Source organism: Narcine bancroftii, chromosome 4 (genome assembly GCF_036971445.1).
Source record: "Narcine bancroftii isolate sNarBan1 chromosome 4, sNarBan1.hap1, whole genome shotgun sequence".
Lineage (NCBI taxonomy): Eukaryota > Metazoa > Chordata > Chondrichthyes > Torpediniformes > Narcinidae > Narcine > Narcine bancroftii.
In genome coordinates, this window is record NC_091472.1 from 33,960,541 (window position 1) to 33,983,104 (window position 22,564).

General features: G+C 37.9%; 1 protein-coding gene and 1 long non-coding RNA gene across 9 annotated transcripts in view; one reads left to right on the top strand and one right to left on the bottom strand.

Moving 5' to 3' along the window:
* LOC138760446 (uncharacterized) overlaps positions 1-22,564 on the top strand; it is a 134,857-nt gene that overhangs the window by 22,483 nt on the left and 89,810 nt on the right. The gene's annotated exons all lie outside the window — the stretch shown is intronic.
* LOC138760445 (forkhead box protein N2-like) overlaps positions 1-22,564 on the bottom strand; it is a 94,456-nt gene that overhangs the window by 9,861 nt on the left and 62,031 nt on the right. For all 3 annotated transcript variants that reach the window (XM_069931034.1, XM_069931033.1, XM_069931035.1), the window contains exons 4-5: positions 6,396-6,460; positions 376-444 (exon numbers count right to left, since the gene is read on the bottom strand). In XM_069931034.1, the coding sequence (XP_069787135.1) occupies positions 376-444; positions 6,396-6,460 (134 nt within the window). The remainder of the gene's footprint in view (positions 1-375; positions 445-6,395; positions 6,461-22,564) is intronic.

The window sequence follows — 22,564 nt, forward strand, 5'->3', positions numbered from 1 at the left end:
AAAGTAGAAATATGCGGAGTTGCTTATTCAAGAGGTAATGCTTGAAACATTGCCTGTGGCATCTTTTGAAAGCAAGTTAGGTAAATATTTTAAACTATTAAAGATACATTTTTAGAGCTCGTGTAGACAAGTTGTCTATATCTATTCTGTATTTTAAACATCTTTAGAGTCAATAGTTTCAGAGTTTGAGGACATGAGATTTTAGTTCAAGGAAAAGCATATCTTTTGACATTGTTTTGATTTATTTTGCAGTGACAATGAGCCAATGTTGTAAATATTCAAATAAATGTTCTCAATCTGACCCCAGAAATAGATACCAAAAGCATATTAACCCAATCTATTGATGAAGTAAAGGGAAATAAGAGACGGCCTTACAATGAGGAAGTCTTAGTTCTGGAGAAGAATTGAGCAACATCATAGCAGTGGCAGCATCAATATCAGAACCTGTATAAAAATATAATTGTAAATAAATTAATTTAAATCTATAATCAGTTTCATAGCCAATCTCGCTTGGCATAAGCGTACAAAACTGACAAAAATAGCAATCATGTCTCTTCACTGGTTAGTCACTAACTTAAGAGTCTATTCTCCTGAGAGATTAATTATATAAATTATGAACCACCTATTATTACCGGACAGCTTTTAAGTCAGCTGCCAATAGCCAATTATAGTCTTGGGTTTTGGTAGTCATAGTTACGAGCATAGGCATGGAAATTCTCGACACAACACAGTAGCTGCACTGCCAACAGTGTTTAAAAAAAACCTAAACACTAGCTTCCTCACAGTAAAGTCCAAACCAAATATGGGACAAAATAGGAATTCTAAATTTCTGACTCTGATCCTCTGGTCATTTCTGAAGACAAAAGGGCTCCGGCTCATTTCACATTTAAAGGCACATTCTCACCAAGCACCATTTGTGATCTGGACATCACATTTGTGCACATGCTGAGATTGAGCTTGAAGCTTAAATCGCAACAGTTCCCAGCAATGCAAGTGCAAGACCATTCTTATAACAGGCAGGATATTGATGGTCACCATTTGCTTTGATATTAAAAGGCTTAAATAATTTTCTTCAGCGGATTAGTTTCTGAGAGAGAGAAAGATATTTGATGTCGGCATTATAGTTGATGATACCATTAAGCCGTGCATTAAAATAGACACTGAAGCAAGAAATGAAGAACAATTGCATGCTTACAAATACACCTAGATGGAAGAGCAAAAAGTAGTGACCACAAACATCAGCAGATCACTGATTGATTAGGGGGGAAAATTCAAAACAGACTGCTGTCGTAAATTATTTTCCTGGAAGGTACAACCTTCAAACTCATCCGTTAAATAACATTAATGTTAATTATTCTGCCAGTATGGGTAATTCAATCCAAGGTCTGGCACCTTACTTATCCAGTATTGACACCGCATTCAAACAAGAATAGCTGGATAGAAATATAAACTTGTAATGCTACCCAATGTCTATCTGCATCAGAGTGAAGAAATTTTCTTCATTAATTTTCTAGGATTGTAGGTATGGCTAGGAAGACTAGCATTTATTAGCCATTACTAATTGCCTCAAAATAGTGGCCACCTTTTTAAATTACTGCAGATGTTTTATATAATGCTGCAGAGTAGGATATTACAGGATTTAGACCTAATTACAATCAATAAATAATATTCTTCCAATTCAGGATGGTATGCAACTTGAAGGGGAGCATGGAGGTGATGCTGTTCCCACATCCTTCATAGCAATTGGTAGATGGCAGACAACAGTGGTAGAGGAAAGAGGCTGTTTGGACCTGCAAGATGTTGAACTTCATGAGTGGTGTTTAACTGCACTAATCTGGCACACAATATTCAATGATGTAACAACAATCTTCTGGCGAACTATGGGTCGAACCGCTTCAGTGAGAGAAAACAAATTATCAACATTTCTGCCCAGAACCTTTCACCTATTCCACAGGTGCTGCTCGACCCTCTGGCTTTTCTCAACAGATTGTCGCTCCAGATTCAAGCATCTGCAGCAACCTGTGAATCTCAGGATTTCATCGTGTACATGATTCACACTGATGGGTAGAAGAAAGGCTGTAGCATCTCCAAAAACGAGACATTTGCTGCAAACTACCAGCCTCTAATTTGCTCTTGAAACGGTGATTGGTCCTGTTGAGTTTCTGGTCACTCATTAATGCTTACAATGTTGTTTGTTTGGGATTTGGTGACTGTAATGCCGTTGACGACAAAGAATAATTTTTTTCAACCCTCTTCTTTGAGATGATCGCTGCCTTGCACTTTTCAGCCTATGCTTTCATGCTGTCTAACAGCAATGAGGAAGCGTACAGGAGGGAGAGAGATCACCTCGTTGAGTGGTGTCACCAAGGTGGAGAGGGTCAAGAATTTCAAATTCCTGGTGCCAACATCTCTGAGGATCTGCCCTGGAGCCTAAATGTCAATGCAATCACAAAGCAGGCTCTCCAGCACCTATACTTTGAGGTGTTTGAGGAGATTCCATAGGTCACAGAAGATTCTCTAAAACTTCTACAGGTGTACAGTGGAGTGCATCTTGGCTGGTTGCATCACTGCGTGGTAAAGAGGTGCCAAACACTTAGGACAAGAAAAAAGCTCGAGGTTCCAGACTTCACTGCATCGAGGGCACCTACAAGAGGCAGTGTCTTAATAAAGCAGCCTCTATCTTCAAGGACCCCCACCACCCAGATCACTCTGCTACCATCGGGAAAAGGTACAGGATCCTAAAGAAGAGCACCCAGCAGAACAAGGACAGCTTCTTCCCCACTGTCATCAGATTCCTGAATGATCAATGAACCAAATACACTGCCTCACTTTGACTTTTCATGCACTATTTTTATGTATTGTTTTAAGGTGGTTTGTATAAATGTTTACACTGTGATGCTACGTCAAAACAACAAATTTTGTGACTTGTTCAGGATAATAAATTCTGATATCATTGATTGTTTCTCTTGTTATGGGTGAAATCCAGTAATCACTATAAATTCTGAATTAGGAGCATAAATACATGTATATGTATGTTTTTGTTTTGTTATTTGCTAATATTCTGAAGTACGTCCCCCATTATAAACAGGGCACTAGCAGTCTTGCAAATTGGGGAATCCCTTCTAGTATTTTAAATAACGTGCAGCTGCAACAAATAAGAATTTCAGGGCATCTGGACATTGTATTTGTGTGTATGAAAATAATCTCTCAAAACTTCAACCAAAAAACAGCCATGTTTTTTAAAAATGTTCTGCCAAGCTAATGGGCCTATTTTACTTGAAGATACCCCTGCCTTCCTTGACTTAATCAAAATTTTTCTGTGAGAACCAAGGTTTTGAAATTTCCTGATCTGAGCTAGTTCATTAGGCTCAGGGAAAGTAACTTCCCACACTTCTGAAGCCAACATTATTCAATTACACCCTGATAGAAATGTATGCATATTGGCTTTACAGGGTAACTGAGTTAATTATCAAGCTTGTGCATATCTCAGTTCTATAAAAAGGCTTGTGGAAATGTATTCCACGAAGAACTGTTGTCTTCAAAATAACAAGCAAAATTGACAAAGTAGCATCTTATTTGCCTTTCCTTCTGAGGAGAACAATCTTACATCCAAAGATTTGCAATAATATGATTTATCTTCATCAAAAAAAAATCATTAAGGGAACAGTTCAACTCCGATTATTTGAACTCGGATTCTCTGAAATCCTCATTTATCCAAATTTTTTGGAGCCAAACTGACCTCACAGGTTGGAAAAAAAATTCACTCGACATGAAATTAGAACAATTGTCCTCGTTTCAGGTAACTCCTTCCCCTCTCTCTTTCCATTTCTTCTTTACCTACCAACAACTCTTCCTCTCAAACTCCTAGCCACAAGTGGTCTGCAGAATCCCTTGTCTTGGCATCATCAAGGAGAGTGACCTCTTGGACAGGAGCAAGGCGTTGGGCTCAGTGGCATTCCCTCCCCTCCTATCCCCTTCCCACCCTGGCACAATGGAGCTCCTGACGCTGACTTTGAATTCTCCCTTCAGCCTACTACTGCAAATGCACACCAGACTCCCATAAGCCTATGGGAGGATTCAGAGTCGGGGCTCAGCTGTCACTTTTGGGAGCTCCAGTAACTGGGGAAACAGGAGCCCACTGACTTGCCAGTGAGTGTTCCACTGGCCTGGGAAGCCTCCCCAAGGATCAGCGGCAGCAGTGGGAACGTGTCGGAGATCAGTGGGATTGTTTTTGTTGAGAATTAAACATTATTTTAATGCTTAAAAAGCCTTCCTTTGTTGTTGTTTAAATATTGATACAAGTGACTTGCTGTTGCTACTGGGCTGTTTTTAAAAAAACGACAAGTCATCCAAAAAAAAACATTATCTGACGTAGGCCCGGCCCCGACCATTTTGGATCATTGAAGTCATATGTAATGATGCTGCCAAATTGTGAAAGGAATAGCAATTGGTTCAAATGTACAACTTGAAGAAGGGTTCAGGCCTGAACGATGGTTATACATCTTTACCTCCAACAAAAGACCTGTGGAGTTCCCCCAGCAATTTTGTGTTTTTAATCAAAATAACTTATGACATGGATTAAACTAAATCATTAAATTCCACATGGGCTGATGAACAACATGTTCCGAGGAATACAACAGAAACCTATAATCTGACTAAATATAAATAAAACTTAAGAGTGCATTCTGTGACAGATAAATGAAATAAATCACCTTCTCTAACCAAGTTTAAAACAAAACTCTCCAAGCCTTTAAGCATGAACAATGTGAGATTCAGAATAGATTTAGAAAATCCTCTTGGTTTGTCCCTTTATTATAACAAAATCCCATAAAACAAAAAAAAACCTTTACAAGCATTAACTGATGTGAAAATGCAGATAAAGCAGCAATTCAGAAATTACTTTAAATGCAATTTCCTTGACATGGTTTCTTTTCAGAATGACTAATAAATAATAATATTTCACAATTACTTTGTGTTAACAATGACTGATCTTAATTTTTAATGAAAAATAAATGATCTCAGAAAGTAGGGATTTCAAACATTTCCAGAATGATAATTTCATGTTTTAACCAGGAGGTCTATGATTGCTCTGGCATTGAGGAAATTCATCAAAGAAATTAAAAAGAATGTTGGTAAGGTTAGAGAATATACCCCACTTTACAAAACTAGAGTGTTCCTATGAAACCTTTCATAAGACTATTTTCATAAAAGTGAAAACCCATTCAAAACTCATTCAAATCTTTTCATATAAGCGTACACAGGTTTCTTTGGAAAAGCGAATTTTTGTAAAGAGTGAGTATTCATAAAACGGAGTATATCTGTATTTTGAAAAGAGACTGGCAAGGCTAAGATTGTTTCCCCCACCAATGGGAAGGATAAATGGAAACTTGATTAAATGTTTTAAATTTGTGAAAGGTCATGTCATTGGAACAGTAAAGATCCATTTCTTTCAGGAGAGAGACGAATGAACTCAGTTTTAAGGTTGTCATTGATTGAAGTTCTACATTTTTATCCAATGAGTGATGGGGAAAGGGGTGTCTGAAACTAAATGCCTGAACTAAATGCCTAAAAGAATGGACAGTCTTGTCCCCTCTCTACACTGAAACCTACAGAATAAGCCCCTTAATTGACTTAACCCATGAAGTAATAGATTAAAGAGCGGAGATTAAATAAATTGAATGATTGTAAAATTTGGTTTGAAGATCAGACATTATTTTTTTGCTTCATGAAACAGCCTGGAAGGTCTGTCCGCTTGTCCGTGCTTAAATTAATTACTAATCAATTCAATAAAGAGTGTGATATGTGTCAGAATAGATGCAATGTGGAGACATTTATAAAGATTTTTATTTTTTTAAAAAATAAAATAGCAATATCAACCAAATGGTTAAGATGTTGTGATCAAGAAATGAATAAATACATTAACTCATGAGATATCACAATCTCCGTTTATTCAATATTAGATTCTTTTATTGTCAATGCAACAGTATTGATCATGTAATATCACACAAAATTGCCTTCTGCCTTACACAAGGCAGACAGAGAGTCACCATTAGTGCCACCTGGTCTCCCTTACAGTACGAGAGAAAAGGAAAGAGAGACCCTTCAGAGATTCACCTTTCTGGAAAAATACACTTTGTGATAGTACAGATTCCATCACCAATGTGTATATGTACATATGTACAGAGGGTAGTGCAGGATGACTGTGATTGGCTGAGAGTGTAGGCACACCTACTGGCAGGTCTTAAAGGATTGCTCCGAGCTAGACCAGGTCATTCTGGACTGGTCGACCTACTTGTGATATGCTCCAGTCTTTTAGTTAATAAAAACCTTGGTTTGAATCAACAAGTCGTTGGTTCTTTCGACACGCACTACACACTTTAAATAGTAAAACTCACTTTTCTGTTGGCTGTCTTGGAGCTGTGGTGACGTTGATGTAAGGTGGTGAGGCGGTGGTGATGCACTGAAAGAAATAATTTATACAAGTAAAATACCAGTAACCACTATTTTTCATTTCACCAAGTTTCAGTTTAATTTGGACATTGTGGTCTGAAAGGCCTGTTCCTGTGCTGTATTGTTTATGTTCTACTATACATGTTTGCATTAGATTTTATTATTCTTGAATATTTTTGTTCCTAATGAGGAATACTATCTGGTCTTGGAATTTTAAAAAAACACCAGGTCAGATTGATAGTGAACTGGAATCAAAATGGAAAGGTTTTTTTTTTAAACGATCTGTTTTTTTTTAAATGTACACCACGGGACATAACTGGATTGCCTGTATTTCCCTTTGAACAACAGAATCCAATAGTTTCAGCTTCCCCAAAATAAGCATGGCTTGTCTGTAAATCTAGAAAAGTATTGCAATACCAGGCCACCCATTGACATCCATTCTACTTACAAATTGCTAGAACAGGCAATAGCTGAAAAGATGTTTGTTAATGTTCAGAAATGAACTCTGACACCAGTTGAAGATGACTAATTCAGCCAAGTATGTTGCTCAAGTCGGATCAGGGCAAGAATTTGAAATGTAGCTTGTAGTCTGCACTTGTGGCACGTGTACTTTACTAAGTCTATTATACCCCATTTCTCAATAATGACAGTTGGAGGGTATTTGCAAGGGGTCGCTTGACAAGCCTACTCGTTGGTAGGTGGATGATAGCTTCATACTATGGGAGTTGAGACTTAGCCCTGACTGTTTTCACATTCATTCACTACTGCTTTCTAAAGGATTTTGAGAGGAGAGATTCGGGAGAGGAAAGACAATTCATAGGACCAAAACAAGAAATGTTAAAGGGAGACACAGATGTGGCAAAATGAAAACTAGAGAAGAGAGTTCTGAGTTACAGGATATTGTGGCTACCGGTACTTATTATGGATACTTCAAGATAGGGGATATTGAGGTATATGGATATTGTGATAGACTAATATCAGCAAGTGAATAATGAGTGTGTCTCATGTCTGAAGAGCAAAAGATGTGTAAAGGGACACGGAGCTTGTAAATGGCAGTGATCAAACACATTTGGAGTAACTACAGGTTTGAGAAAGTTGCAATCCAAGTGGTGATTTTGGTCTGTGCACTGGACCAAGGCCCTAATGAAGGGTTTAAGCAGTGATTGATGAGAAAACATACAAGAGTCTGTAAAGAAATGGAAAGCAGCTTTTAAGCTACTTGAAAGTTATGAGTAGTGTAATGAGGAATATTGTGGTTTAGAAAATGAATAGAGGATAAAATTTAATTGGTTCAAATTAGAAAATGACTGGGAGTGGAAGTTCAATTCATTTCACTCAAAGGCACTGTAAGGCGTTACAGGTAAATTCGCCGAAATCAATTCACCAATGAAATTTCACCAACTAGCAAATTCACCGACAGAAAAATCAGCAACAATTGAATAAATGGAAAAAAAAATAATTTTTAAAGAGGCATAGCTCATCATATATAATTTTAATTTTTTTAATCAATTTTTAAGTGTCCTTTAATAAAGCTTTTAATTAGGTGTTAATTGGTCATTCTTGCAGACATTTGTCTAACAAGCCCACCCCTTAGGTCGTTGCTCCCTCGGCTGCCCGTGCCCTGCTGCCCCCGTGTGCAGAGGGGAGTTAATTTCTCCCGCTCCCCTCCTCGCAGAGATGCACGGCTGGATGCCAGTTTTGAGCTGATTTTGTGCCACAGTCCTAGTCTTTAACAATCCCCCTCCCCCTATTCCCTCCCTCCTATGCCAGTCACCCTAAGAGAGAGCTCTGCAGTTTGGGGTTGGAGGAGGAAAAGGAAGGCAAACCAGAGGAGGATTCAGACAATGACGGGAATATCTTTGTGAACATGAACTGCAGAATCTCTAAGGACTGGGAGAGCAAGGAGGAGGAGAGTGATGCAGAGGAGGGAAAGAGAGAATAAATGAAGATGCTGGCAGGGCACCTCTGGAGCTCCACAACCTGTTTTAATGGCATGCAGATGTTTTTGAAGACCAGAATCCAGCCATTGGACAACTGACCTGTTCTGGGAGGACTTTCTTCTTTCCCTCATCCTGTGTTCAGTCCCAGGGTGGTGAAGCACCCTGGCAGCTTCACCTACTGGACAGGTGGTGCTGTGATGGTGTGCGGTAAATTCACCAAAATCAATTTAATGAATTTGATGTTTGGTGATTTATTTTTTGGTCGGTGGTGAATTTTCTGTCAGTGAATTGATTTTGGTGAATTTACTGCACACTACTGAAACAGGTGGTCTTTTAGGTTTTGTTGGTTTAAAAAAAACACAGAACAGTATGGGAACAAGCCCTTTAGCTCTGTGTCTGATCCTGAAAACTGCACCCAAATTAATCTAAAACTTTGTTGTTTACACATGATACATATCCCCTGCTGTTTGCAGTCTCTTCTTTAGGATCTAGCATTTAATTTAAACATGGATAGTTCTCAAAATCAGTTGTGCCAAAAGGCCTGTTTCTGTACTGCAATCTTTATGTACACTCATTTTGTAAAAATACAAGCTCGAGCAACATGGCAGTGCACAAAAATTTTCTCTCTGCAGCTTCAGAGGCTGAGAGATCTGGTAGAAGTTTATAGAATTATGAGAGGAATGGATAGGATAGACAGTCAGAATGTTTTCCACAAGGTAAAAACATCAACTATTAGAGGATATGCATTTAAAGTGAGGTTTAAAGGAGGTATCTGAGACTATTTATTTTAGATACACACACTGAAACTAGTAGCTGCCTGAAACAGGCTGCCATGAGTAGTGGTGAAAACTGACACAATAGTAGCATTTATTGGGAGGAGTCACGTGATGGAGTAGTGGCCGGTAGGAGAATACCAGCCCTCTCCAAAAAAGAAGGAAAAAAGTAAAGAAAAAGCAAAGCCACAGACACACAAACCACAACAAATAAAAAATAAAGGTGTGGAGGAAATGGCACCAAAGAAAGAAAAGCCAAAAATAACGGGAAGAAAAGAAGAAGGAAAGACGTCGGAAGAGAAAGGTTAAGGCCTTACCTGTACGAAGAAGCAGGGACCCGCCGTGGAAAGAGGAGCCCACTCCCTGAGGTCAGTGGAAACCCCGAAGGGTCGCGACCCACTGAACGCAGGACTATAAGGATGGCTCACGGAGCCAAACAGAGGTGCGCAATCGCGCGTGCGCGATGCGCACGACAAAGACAACACCGACGGGAGGGGAGACCAGCTGTGGAGTGGAACTTGAACAGCTGAGTATGACCTGACAGCAGGGCTCCCAGCGGTAAGATACAGAAAATAACAGGAACAAGAGGGAGGAGAATGAAGAAAGGAAATCAGATACTCAGCAGATGACCAGCCCAGAGGAAGAGGACCAACATCAAGACACCATTAAAAAAAATACTCAGCAAACTGAGATAAACAGCCCAACAAGAAAGTCAGAATAAACACAGATACAAGGAAGAGAGGTAGAGGACACAGGTCCTGGAGTGGACTCAGGGGAAGAGGAGGGAGAACATCAAGCCCTACACAAAGAAATAGAAGATAAAGGGAATGGACTGTAAATAGATTGAAATTTTTTTGAAGGATATATGGAAGCAGTAAAAGAATGGCAGACATGAGAATTTAATGAAATAAAAAGAAGAATAAAAGGTACTGAAGAAAAAGTGAGTAGATTAGAGATGGTCATGACAGAAATAGGGAAAAGAGTAAACAAGGTGGAAGAACGAGAAACAGCTGACTTAAAAAGAAAATTGGAAGAATCTGATAAAAAAGTTAAAGAAACACAGGAGTTGTTAGCTCAAAAGATGGATATAATGGAAAACTATAATAGGAGAAACAATGTAAAGATAGTGGGCCTTAAGGAAGATGAAGAAGGCAAAGATATGAAAGAATTTATAAAAAAATGGATCCCCGGGGTCCTAGGAATGCCAGAAATACAGGAAGGAATGGAAATAGAAAAGGCACACAGAACATTAGCCCCAAAACCACAGCCACAACAAAAACCAAGATCCATTCTAGTAAAATTCCTGAGATATATGACAAGAGAAAATATATTGTAGAAGGCAATGAAAAAAATGAGAGAAGACAAAAAGCCACTGGAATACAAAGGTCAAAAAAATTTTTTCTACCCAGACATAAGTTTTGAGCTCCTGAAGAAGAGGAAGGAGTTTAACGCAGCAAAATGGAAGAAATGTTATAAATTTATGTTAAGATATCCAGCGGTGCTTAAAATTGTTATCCCGGGGCAGCAAAGCAGACTGTTCTCGGATCCGGAGAAAGCACGAGAATTTGCAGAACGCCTGCAAAACAGACAGAGAGATGAAAAGATGTAACAAGAACAAGAATGACGACAAACTTCATATAAAGAAGAAAAATAATGTATAAGTAAGAACTAAGAAGGGGAAGAAAGGAAGCAAGGGGGGAATTAAGAGGGTGAGCTTTGTTATATGTAAAGATAAAAATATTTTCTGGAGGGGGCTGGGTGGGAGAGAATAACAGTCACTGCGAAAACAGTTGACACTTGTGAGCGGGTTCGCAATCCAAATGGAGAGGGGAGTTGTGGTTGCCCGGCAAGGGACAAGGGGCAACTCAGAGAGGGGGAGAACATTTGGAGTTAAGGGAATTTTAGATGTGGGAATAGTGGAAATATTTTATGTTTTAGAAGTGTTCTCTTACAGTGTGTTCAAAAAAAGGAAACAGAAATGGATAAGGAGGAAAGGTGGTGATGAGGAAACGGAAAGGAAAGATAAACAAAGTATGAAATGGCCATGTTGAACTATATGACTATAAATATTAACGGAATACATAACCAAATCAAAAGGAAGAGGCTGTTAAGTTTACTGAAGAAAGAAAAAATTGAGATAGCATTCATGCAGGAAACACATCTAATGGAAGTGGAACACAAGAAATTGAGGAGAGACTGGGTAGGGCACGTAATAGCAGCATCATACAATTCAAAAGCCAGAGGAGTAGCTATATTAATCAATAAAAATGTACCAATCAAAATAGAGGAAAAAATAATAGATCTAGCAGGGAGGTATGTAATGATAAAGTGTCAGATATATTCAGAATTTTGGAATTTGCTCAATGTATATGCACCTAATGAAGAGGATCAAAAATTTATGCAAGATATCTTTTTGAAGATTGCAGATAAGCAGGGGAATATACTGATAGGAGGGGACTTTAACTTTAATTTGGACTCAAAGATGGATAAAACTGGAAAAAAGACTAGCAGAAAGAACAAAGTAACCAAATTTATGGTTAAATTGATGCAGGAAATGCAACTTTTGGATATATGGAGGAGACAACACCCAAAGGAGACGGAATACTCATATTATTCAGGTAGACATAAAACATACTCAAGGATAGACCTGTTCCTGTTGTCAGCCCACATCCAAGGGAGAGTTAGGAAAATGGAATATAAAGCTAGATTGTTATCGGATCACTCACCCCTGTTATTAGCAATAGAGCTGGAGGTCATCCCACTGAGAATGTATAGATGGAGATTAAACTCCATGCTACTTAAAAGACAGGATTTTAGAGAATTCATTGAGCGACAAATTAAAATGTACTTTGAAATAAAAACGGAATCAGTGAAAGATAAATTTATACTATGGGATGCAATGAAAGCGTTCATCAGTGGGCAGATAATAAGTTATGTAACTAAGATGAAGAAGGACTACAATCGGGAAATAGAACAGCTGGAAAGGGAAATAGCAAGTACAGAAAAATAATTAGCAATAAGGGAAGATACAACAAAAAGAAGAGAATTGGCGGACAAAAAGATAAAATATGAAACACTGCAAACATACAAGGTGGAGAAGAACATAATGAAGAAAAAACAGAAGTATTATGAGCTAGGAGAAAAAACTCACAAAATACTAGTTTGGCAGCTTAAGACAGAACAAACTAAAAAAATGGTATTGGCATCAAGGAAAAAGGATAAACAAATTACATATAACCCAACGGAGATCAATGAAAACTTCAAGGAATTCTATGAGCAATTATATCGAAATGAGAACGAAGGGAAAGAAGACAAAATAGATGAATTTCTAGCTAAAATTGAACTACCGAAATTGTAAGAGGAGCAAAATAAATTAATAAATTAATACAGGATATATTAAAAAAATGACCGAACAATAAAAGGCCGGGAGAGGATGGACTCCCAATAGAATTCTATAAAACATTTAAAGAGTTATTAATTTCTCCTCTCCTGGAAGTAATGAACCAGATTGAAGAAACACAAAACATGCCAGATTCATCCAAAACAGCAATAATTACAGTAATACCAAAGTCGGGGAAAGATCCACTAACACCAGCATCGTATAGACCAATATCTCTACTTAACACAGATTATAAGATAATAGCTAAACTATTAGCAAACAGATTGGCCGACTGTGTACCAAAAATAGTAAAACTAGATCAAACTGGATTTATTAAGAAAAGACGAACAACGGACAATATCTGTAAGTTCATTAACTTAATCCATGCAGTACAAGGAAACAAGACGCCAACAGTGGCAGTTGCCTTAGATGCAGAGAAAGCCTTTGACAGAGTAGAATGGAATTGTTTATTCAAAGTACTAAAGAGGTTCAACCTACTAGAGAAATATATTAATTGGATTAAAACATTATATAAGGGACCATTGGCGAAGGTGACAGTAAATGGATATATATCAAGCCAATTTAAATAAAGCAGATCAACTAGGCAGGGATGTCCACTATCTCCCTCACTGTTCGCATTAGCTATAGAACCACTGGCAGAACTGATAAGAACAGAAAATAAAATAAGAGGGATAAAAATAAAAGAGAAGGAATATAAAATCAATCTATTTACAGATGATGTCATAGTATACTTAACAGAACCAGAAATATCAATAAATGAATTACATAAGAAATTGAAGGAATGTGGAGAAGTATCGGGGTACAAGATCAACGCAAATAAAAGTGAAGCAATGCCAATGAATAATGCGGATTTCACAAAGTTTAATAAACAATCACTATTTAGATGGCAAACACAAGCAATTCGATACTTAGGTATACAACCAGATAATAATCTAGGCCATCTAGACAAACTAAATTATCAGCCATTAATGAAGAAATTACAAGACGACTTAGAACATTGGAAAGACTTACCACTAACACTGATAGGAAGGGTAAATTGCATTAAAATGAATATCTTCCCAAGGATACAATACCTATTTCAATCATTACCAATTCAACTAACAGAGAAATTCTTCAAGGAGTTAAATAAAATAATAAGGAAATTCTTATGGAAAGGGGGGTGGGGGGAAACCGAGGATAGTGCTAGATAAATTAACAGAATGGTACAAACAAGGGGGTTTACAGCTACCAAACTTTAAGAATTATTATAGAGCAGCACAATTAAGATACCTATTAGATTTTTATCAAACAAGGGAAAAACCAGATTGGAGCAGATTAGAGCTAGATAAAATAGGGGAGAAGGTACCTGAACATTTACTATATAAATGGGATGAAAAGCTGGTGGAACATAGGAATTCACCAGTACTGCACCATCTGCTCAACATTTGGAAGAAGATTCATGTAGAAAGGAATAAAACAAATTATCAACTACCAAAATTAATATTGACGCAAAATCAACTAATCCTTTTCTCAATAGATAACCTTTCCTTTAGAGAATGGGAGAGAAAAGGGATCCAAAGAATAGAAAATTGTTTTTCGGGAAATAAATTATTATCTTTTGAACAAATGAAGGACAAATATGACATAACTCACAGTACAATGTTTGCATACCACCAACTGAAAACCTACTTAAAGGACAAATTGGGAAGCAGACTGAGGTTACCAGAAGGAAGCAATTTTGAATATGTGATTACAGACACAATGATAATTAAAAGATTTATAACAAACATGTACATCAAACTGCAAGAGAAAGAGAATGAGGAAACAAGCTGTAAACCCAAAAAAAAATGGGAACAAGATCTAAACATAAAGATAAAGAATGAAACATGGGAAAAGCTATGCTCCGGAACTATGAGAAATACAATAAACACGAGGTTACGCATGATACAATATAATTGGTTACACAGGCTATACACTACGCCCCAAAAGTTAAATAAATGGGACCCAACAGTATCAGATAGATGTTTTCATTGTAAGAAGGAAACGGGAACAACAGTACATGGAATTTGGGCATATGAGAAAGTGGAAAAATTTTGGGAAGATCTAAACCAGGTATTAAATAAAATCACAAAAAGCAACATACCAAAAAATCCAGAGATTTTTCTTCTAAGTCATATAAGAAGTAAAGAACAGGGACTCGATTTGGATGGAGCACAAAAAAGATTTATTATGATAGCCTTAGCTGTAGCAAAAAAAATGTATTATGTCAGCCTGGAAATTAGAAGAGAGCCTGAGAATACAGCAATGGTACATAGAAATGAATAAATGTATTCCATTGGAAAAAAATAACATACAATTTAAGAAATAACATCACAGTATTCAAACAAATTTGGGAACCGTACATAGAACACAACAGAGAAGTCCTACCGCAGACCTCCTCCGCCTAAAATAACAGAAGGAGAAGAAGACGAAATGGTCTGACCCAGTATGTAAAAGTAGATGACACAAATTTCTTGTTTATTTTAATTGTGTGATGACATTGTTTAATGGGTTTAATGTATCATAATAGGTTGAATGTTGAGTGGGTGAGGAGGGGGGATGAAGGAGGGAGGGAAGGGAGGGGGGAAAAGGGGAGAAAATGACTGTATATTCAAGAGGGAAATGTTTGTGTGTATTTTGGTTAGTCTGGTTCATAGTGTGAAAAATAAAAAAATTTAAAAAAAATAGTAGCATTTTTTTTATAATTTTTTTTATTTTTCACACCATAAATCACATTAGACATGATATACACTATTTCTTTTTCACACATATACAGTGACTTTTTCTCCCCCCCCCTTTCCTCCCAAACCGCCCCCCACCACCCCCCCATCCATTTTAGGTATACAATCTAGGTTGCATTAATTCAGTCAGACAATGTTGTCATTCAACAAAAATACACCAGAAATTCTACAGAGTTCATTCGTTTCTTTCCTTCTCCTTCCATCAACTTAAGTAATGTTTGTCCCCGGTAGGTTTTCGCTATTGTATTTAATGTAAGGCTCCCATACTTGTTCGAATATTTCAATATTATTTCTTAAACTATATGTTATTTTTTCTAATGGAATACATTTATTCATTTAAATTTAGTAGTTTCTTCCTTTTAATTTGGTTATGTATTCCATTAATATTTAAAGACATATAGTTCAGCGTAGCCCTTTTATATTTTGTTTATCTTCTCTTTCCGTTTTTCCATCATTACCTTTCCTCCTTTTCCATTTCTGTTTTCTTATTTTCAACTCTTTATAAGACAACATTCCTACAACATCCAACATTTTCCTTATTCTCCTATTTCTATCTTATTTATCCCCAATCTCCCCTTCACCTCCTGAGTTGTCCTTTATCCCTTGTCGGACAACCACATCTCCCCTCTCCATTTGGATTTGCGAATCCACTCGCAAGCGTCAACTGATTTTGCAGTGACCGCAATTTCCCCCCACCCCGCCTCCCCCAGAAAAGATTTCACTTTTCATATGTCACAAAGGTCACTCTTTTAATTCCCTCCTTATTCTCTCTATTCCATTACCTTCCCTTATTAATTCTTGTCTATACTATCTATATTTTCCTCTAAGTACAGATACATTCATGTATGCTCATTGTCTCTATTCACTCTTATACCTCTTTACCCGCATACATATCAATCGTGATCATTTTTACTCTCATTACCCGTCTTCATCCCTCAGTCTATTTTTGTCTTTACCCACATACATATCAATCGTGATCATTTTAACTCTCATTACCCGTCTTCCTCCCTCAGTCTATTTTTGTAATTGTTCTGCAAATTTTCGTGCTTCTTCTGGATCCGAGAATAGTCTGTTTTGTTGTCCTGGAATAAATATTTTCAATACCGCTGGATGCTTTAGTATAAATTCATACCCTTTCTTCCATAAAATCGCCTTTGCTGTATTGAACTCTTTTCTCTTCTTTAGGAGTTCAAAACTTATATCTGGATAAATGAAGATTTTTTGCCCTTTATACTCCAGTGGTTTGTTGCCCTCTCTTACTTTTTCCATTGTCTTCTCCAGTACCTTTTCTCTTGTAGTATATCTTAGGAATTTTACTACAATAGATCTTGGTTTTTGTTGTGGTTGTGGTTTAGAGGCCAATACTCTATGTGTCCTTTCTATTTCCATTTCTTGCTGTAGTTCTGGACATCCTAGGGTCTTAGGGATCCACTCTTTTATAAACTCCCTCATATTCTTGCCTTCTTCATCTTCCTTAAGGCCCACTATCTTTATGTTATTTCTTCTGTTATGGTTTTCCATTGTATCTATTTTTTGAGCTAGTAGTTCTTGTGTCTCTTTAGTTTTTTTATTAGATTTCTCCAATTTCTTTTTTAAGTCTTCTACCTCCATTTCTGCTGCTACTGCCCGCTCTTCCATCTTGTCCATTTTCTTTCCCATTTCTGTTAAGGTCATCTCCATTTTATTTATTTTCTCTTCTGTGTTGTTTATTCTTTTTCTTAAATCCTTAAATTCCTGTGTTTGCCATTCTTTAAATGACTCCATGTATCCTTTAATAAGAGCAAGTATATCCTTTACCTTGCCTTTCTTTTCTTCTTCTATTTCCCTGTACTCTTCCTCTTCCTCTGGGTTGGCCATCTGTTGTTTCTTTGGTGCCCTTTCCTCCTTTCTTGTTTCTATTGTCTTCTGTGTTCTCTTCTTGCTGCAGGTGTTCTGCAGCTGTCATTGCCGGCTGTGGAGATCGACTCCCCAGCTGGTCCCCCCTCCCGTCGGTGTGTTTTTTTTCATTCGCATCGCGCATGCGCGAAGTATCGCACATGCGCGGTTGCGCACTTTTACTCGGCTCTGCGAGCCATTTTTGTAGTCCATTATTTACCGACCTGAGGGAGCGGGTTTCTCTCTCCGCAGCGGGCCTCTTCGGACAGGTAAGGCCTTCACCTTTTTCCTCCTTTGTCTTCTCTTCCTCTCTTCTTACCGTTGCTTTCGATTTTTCTTTTTTTGTCGCCATCTTCTTTCCACCTTTATACTCACTTTTCTGTAACTTTTATTTCTGTGCCTTTGTGTTTTCTTTTGTTTTTCCCGACTTTTCTGGAGAGGGCTGGAGTTCACCGTCCGGCCACTACTCCATCACGTGACTCCTCCGTCAAAAAAATAGTAGCATTTATGAGGCTTCAGATAGACTCATGAATTTGCAGGGAATGAAGAGATATAGATCATGTGCAGGCAGAAGCATAATTGAAAGAAGAAGAGAGAGAATGGAAAAACAGAAAGGAATATGCTTAACTGCTAGCAATTAGGAATTTAAGATTTCCTCATGAAACTTGCTAAGACTGGAAATCATAATGCAATAAAATATCCAATAATAATTTCATATAGTCAACAATCCTTTTATCCCATTATAATATTGGAAAAAAAACCCTTAAATGATTTAAACTTATTTTTTCACATTGCACATTGAAAATAATGTTTCTATGATTTTTTATAAAAAAATCCTTTTTGCCATAGATAGAAAAACAGACATGCAATCTATTCACAGATTATTTTCCCTTTTTCACCAATTATCAAAAATATACAGAGGATTGATTGCCCTTCCAGCCATTTTACATCTTAGTGAAGAAGCATTTTTCAGCTTCATTTAAAACAGCCTTCAAAATCCAAGTGCTCACTTTTGCCTCAATGGTCACTGAACAAGTTTTAGGATCAGAAGCATTGGATCCCAATAACTAGATCCAAATTCCACTACAACAGCAGAAAAGGCTGTTACTGTTACTGTATGCTGTTACTGGCTCAACCAGCACAATTGCCAGCTTGAACTATTAGTGCATGCAGTGCCTTGAGCTATTAGGTTGCATGAGAAAAGTAATAAAAAGTATGTATAATGTTAAAAGGGAAGGAGAATGCAAGAGAGATTATTGAAGTTTCCAGAATAAGGACAGAAAGTTTAGAAAAGGATAAAAATTTATTCTGAACAACAAAGAGATTAATGAGAGAAAGGCGATGAATGCAGGACTGAAGGTGGTGTATTTAAATGCACGCAGTGTATGAAGCAAAATAGGTGAGCTGAAAATGCAGATAGAAATTGGAAGGTACAACATCAGGTTATTGATTGGTTAGTCTAACTCAACTGTTGGCAGATTCTAGAGTTCATTATTAAGGATAAGGTTTTAGAATACTTGAAAGCTTAAAATAAAATAGGATGAAGTCAACATGGTGTGTTCAAGGGAGATCTTGCTTGGCAAATCTGTTTGAGTTCTTTGAGGAACAAAGGACACTCAGTAGATGTTGATCACTTGAATTTTCAGAAGCCCTTTGACAAGGTACTGTCACACACAAATCTGCAAAATAGAAGCCCATGGTACACTATTATGGGAACAGTACCAGCATGGATAGAAGATTGGCTGACTGGCAGAAAGCAAAGAGTGGCAATAAAGGGGGCCTTTTCTGGTTGGCTGTTAGTGACTAATAGTGTTTCACAGGGGTTGGTGTTGGGTGTGTTAGGAGCCCAGAGGACCCCAAAACCCAGCAGCAAAAGATATTCACCAAGACAAGTGGTTACTTAAACAAAAGTTGCATTTAATTATTTTTAAACATGAAAATAGAATCACACTTAAATTTATCTCTATTTACTTACTTTACCTAACTTAACCCCCTTCTAATTCTAAGAGCACATGTGTGTAATGTGTGTGTAAGTTCAGAAAAGTTATTTGGTTCACAGTCCAATCTCACTTCTCATTCTTCCAAGTTCACTGGTTGCAGGCAATTCTATAATGTGCACAGAATTTAACATGTATAAAGTTCACCCGGCTTTGGTGCACGAAAGGTAAATGGTTACTGCTCATGAAGGTTATTGTTGGTTTTCAGAGAGATGTGTTGTTCCAGGTCATCCACAACTGATGTACTCCATCAGTAACCTCAGTGTCTTGCTGACGAAACTTGCCCCATCAGGGTTCTCCAGATGACAACCTCTTTCTTTCAGGTCACCACAGAGTTCCTTTTTGTTTCTCTTATTTCAAGTGAAACATTAGACAGCCAGTCCTCTCCTCTTGCATGAACCACAAGGGTTGTGACTAGGCCATCTTCCACACTGGGGCTTCTTGCCAGCTTTTCCTGTTTCAGTTCCAGCTGCTCTTGCTGGCTGAAACACAGTCAGAGTCATCTCTGCTTTTCTCTCTCTCTCTCTCTCTCTCTCACACACACACTCTGAGACTGAGAGAAAGCTTGTTTGACTCTCTCTGCTTGCAAAACCACATGACCCTCTTACAACAGCAAGTCTCCTTCAGACGATAGCAGAGCCGACCAGCTCTTTCATCTGTTGCTTTGATAAACAATAATCCATTAGTGACATTTCTTGAGCACTCTTCAAAGCTCTTGCAAAAAGCCACTATGTCTCCAGTATTTCAAATAAGATCAGTTTTAAATGTTTGCATGCGACCTACTCTAACAAACCTTTCACATTTTATCTCCCAAAAACATTTCTATATACTCTGTCACAGGTCCGCTACTTTTCACGTAGTGTGCAAGTTATTTAGATGATGGAATTGATGGCTTTGCAGCCAATTCAGCAGATAACACTAGACACATTCTTCCTTTTGTCTGTTGTAAAGTGGCATCCTTTTATTCTAAGGCTGTGCCCTCTGGTCTGAAACTCTTTTACTATTGGAAACACCTTTTCTATGTCCACTCTATCTTGCCCTTTCAATATTCGCTATCTTTCGATGTGGTTCCTCTCCACCCCCCTCCCCCCATTCATCTAAAATTCAGCAGATAATATACATGGTGGGGGAGCAGGTAGTGTTAGAACCATAGAATATTACAACACAGGAATAGGCATCTTCAGCCCTTAAAGTCTGTGCCGAACCATTTTTTTGACTAGTCCCACAACCTGCACCCAATCCATAGCCCTCCATACCTCTCCCACCCATGCACCTGTCCAAAGTCCTCTTAAATGTTAAAATTGCAACCCCTCCACCATTCAGACTCCTCAATGACAAACTCAACCAGAGACTAATTTAAGGACTCTTACACTTCATTGATTTTCTTCTTGTTTTCTTTGTATTGCATAATTTGTTTACAGTTCTTTGTCTGTTTACATGTTTTAATGACGGCTGCATGAAAAAGGAATCTCATGGTTATATGTGATGTACTCTGATAATAAATCTGAAATCTTAAAATTGAGCCCACATTCACCACTTCAGCTGGAAGCTCATTCCACACACCCCTCCTTCCCCCCCCCCCCATCACTCTCTGTGTGAAGAAGTTCCCACTCATGTTTCCCCTTAAAAAATTTCTCCTTTCACTCTTTACCCATGTCCTCACCTACCCTCAGTGGAAAAAGCCCATCTACATTGTCTATCCCCATCATAATTTTAAATACTTATATCAAATCTCCCCTCATTCTTCTACACTCCAGGGAATAAAGTCCTAACCTATTTAACCTTTCCCTGTAACTTAGTTCCTGAAGTTGAGGAAGGAAGTAACCTGAAGAGGACTCGGATAGGTCAAGAGAATAGGCAAAGGTGGCAGATGGAATACAGTGTACAAAAGCAAAAGGGTATGCGATTTGATAGAAGGAATGAAGAAGTACTTTCTAAATAGGGAGAGAATTCAGAAAGTGGAGGTTCAAAGGACTTACGAATCCTTAAGCAAGATTTACAAAAGATTAACTTAGAGGTCACATATAAGACCATATTTGGAGAATTGCAAGAAGTTTGGGGCCCCATATGTAAGGAAGGGTGTGTTGGGTTTGAAAAGGATCCAAAGGAGATTTATAAGAATAATCCAAAGGATGAAAGGGTTAATGTACAAGGAACAGTTGATGTGTCTGGGTCTGTACTTGCTGAGGTTTAGATGAATGGGGGGAGGGGGGTGGAGAGGAACCACATCGAAAGATAGCGAATATTGAAAAGGCAAGATAGAGTGGACATAGAAAAGGTGTTTCCAATAGTAAAAGAGTCTCAGACCAGAGGGCACAGCCTCAGAATAAAAGGATGCCACTTTACAACAGACAAAAGGAGAGGTGGTGAATCTATGGAATTAGTTACCACAGACAACTGTGAAGGCCAAGTCGTTGGGTACATTTAAACCAGTTGATAGATTTTCCACTAGCAAGGATGCCAAAGGATATGGGCAGAAGGCAGGGTTGAAATGAAAAATACATCAGCCATGATTTGAATGGCAGAGCAGACTTGATGACCCAAATGGCTTAATTCTGCTCCAGAGATTGAAGATATTGTAGTCTAAAATGAACAGGATTCCTCTTGAGCAAGAAAAAAAGTGCTGATGGAACTCAGCGGATCAAGCAGTATTTATGGAGCCAAAGGGATACTCAACGTTTCAGGTCAAGACTCTGCATCAGTCCCTTTGACTCCTCAGATGTTGCCTGACCCACTGAGTTGCTCCAGTAGTTTGGTTTTTGCTTTTGGTTACAACCTCTGCAACATTCTTTTGAACTGCTCTATTATCAAAATAAGCTTTTGGTCATCTTCAGTTTTCTATAATTTTAGAAATAACATGCAACTTCCTTTTAGGGTGAGGTGAGAAAGAATGAAACAAGAAAGTTCATGAATTCTGAGACAGCATACATAGAATCCCTATCAGTTGTAATGTCCTCCTTCTGTAACAAAAGAACATTGATATTACAACCACATCTAAATGCCATATTACTTGTACTGAGCACATCAAACAGTGTACCCAAAGAATCAGAAATGTTGATAATGAATAGTTCCAGGTTTTAAATGAAAATAGTTCAAGCTTGATGGTTTGGGCTGGTGGGGGTGGAATAGATCCTGCAACAAACTGGGTCCGTTGTTCAAACAAAAAGTATGAGAATACAATCAGACTAGTGTGCCGCCAATATGATTAGTTACCAAGCAGCAAAACACATTTATGATGATACACATATTTTCCCCACAATGTGTTCCCATAGTAACATTAAGCTGGCTCATTTATTATCATTTCTGCGTCTCAATGGAGTGAAATTGGTCACTACATTCATACCTTATTGCTTTTCCCAAGTCCCTTTCT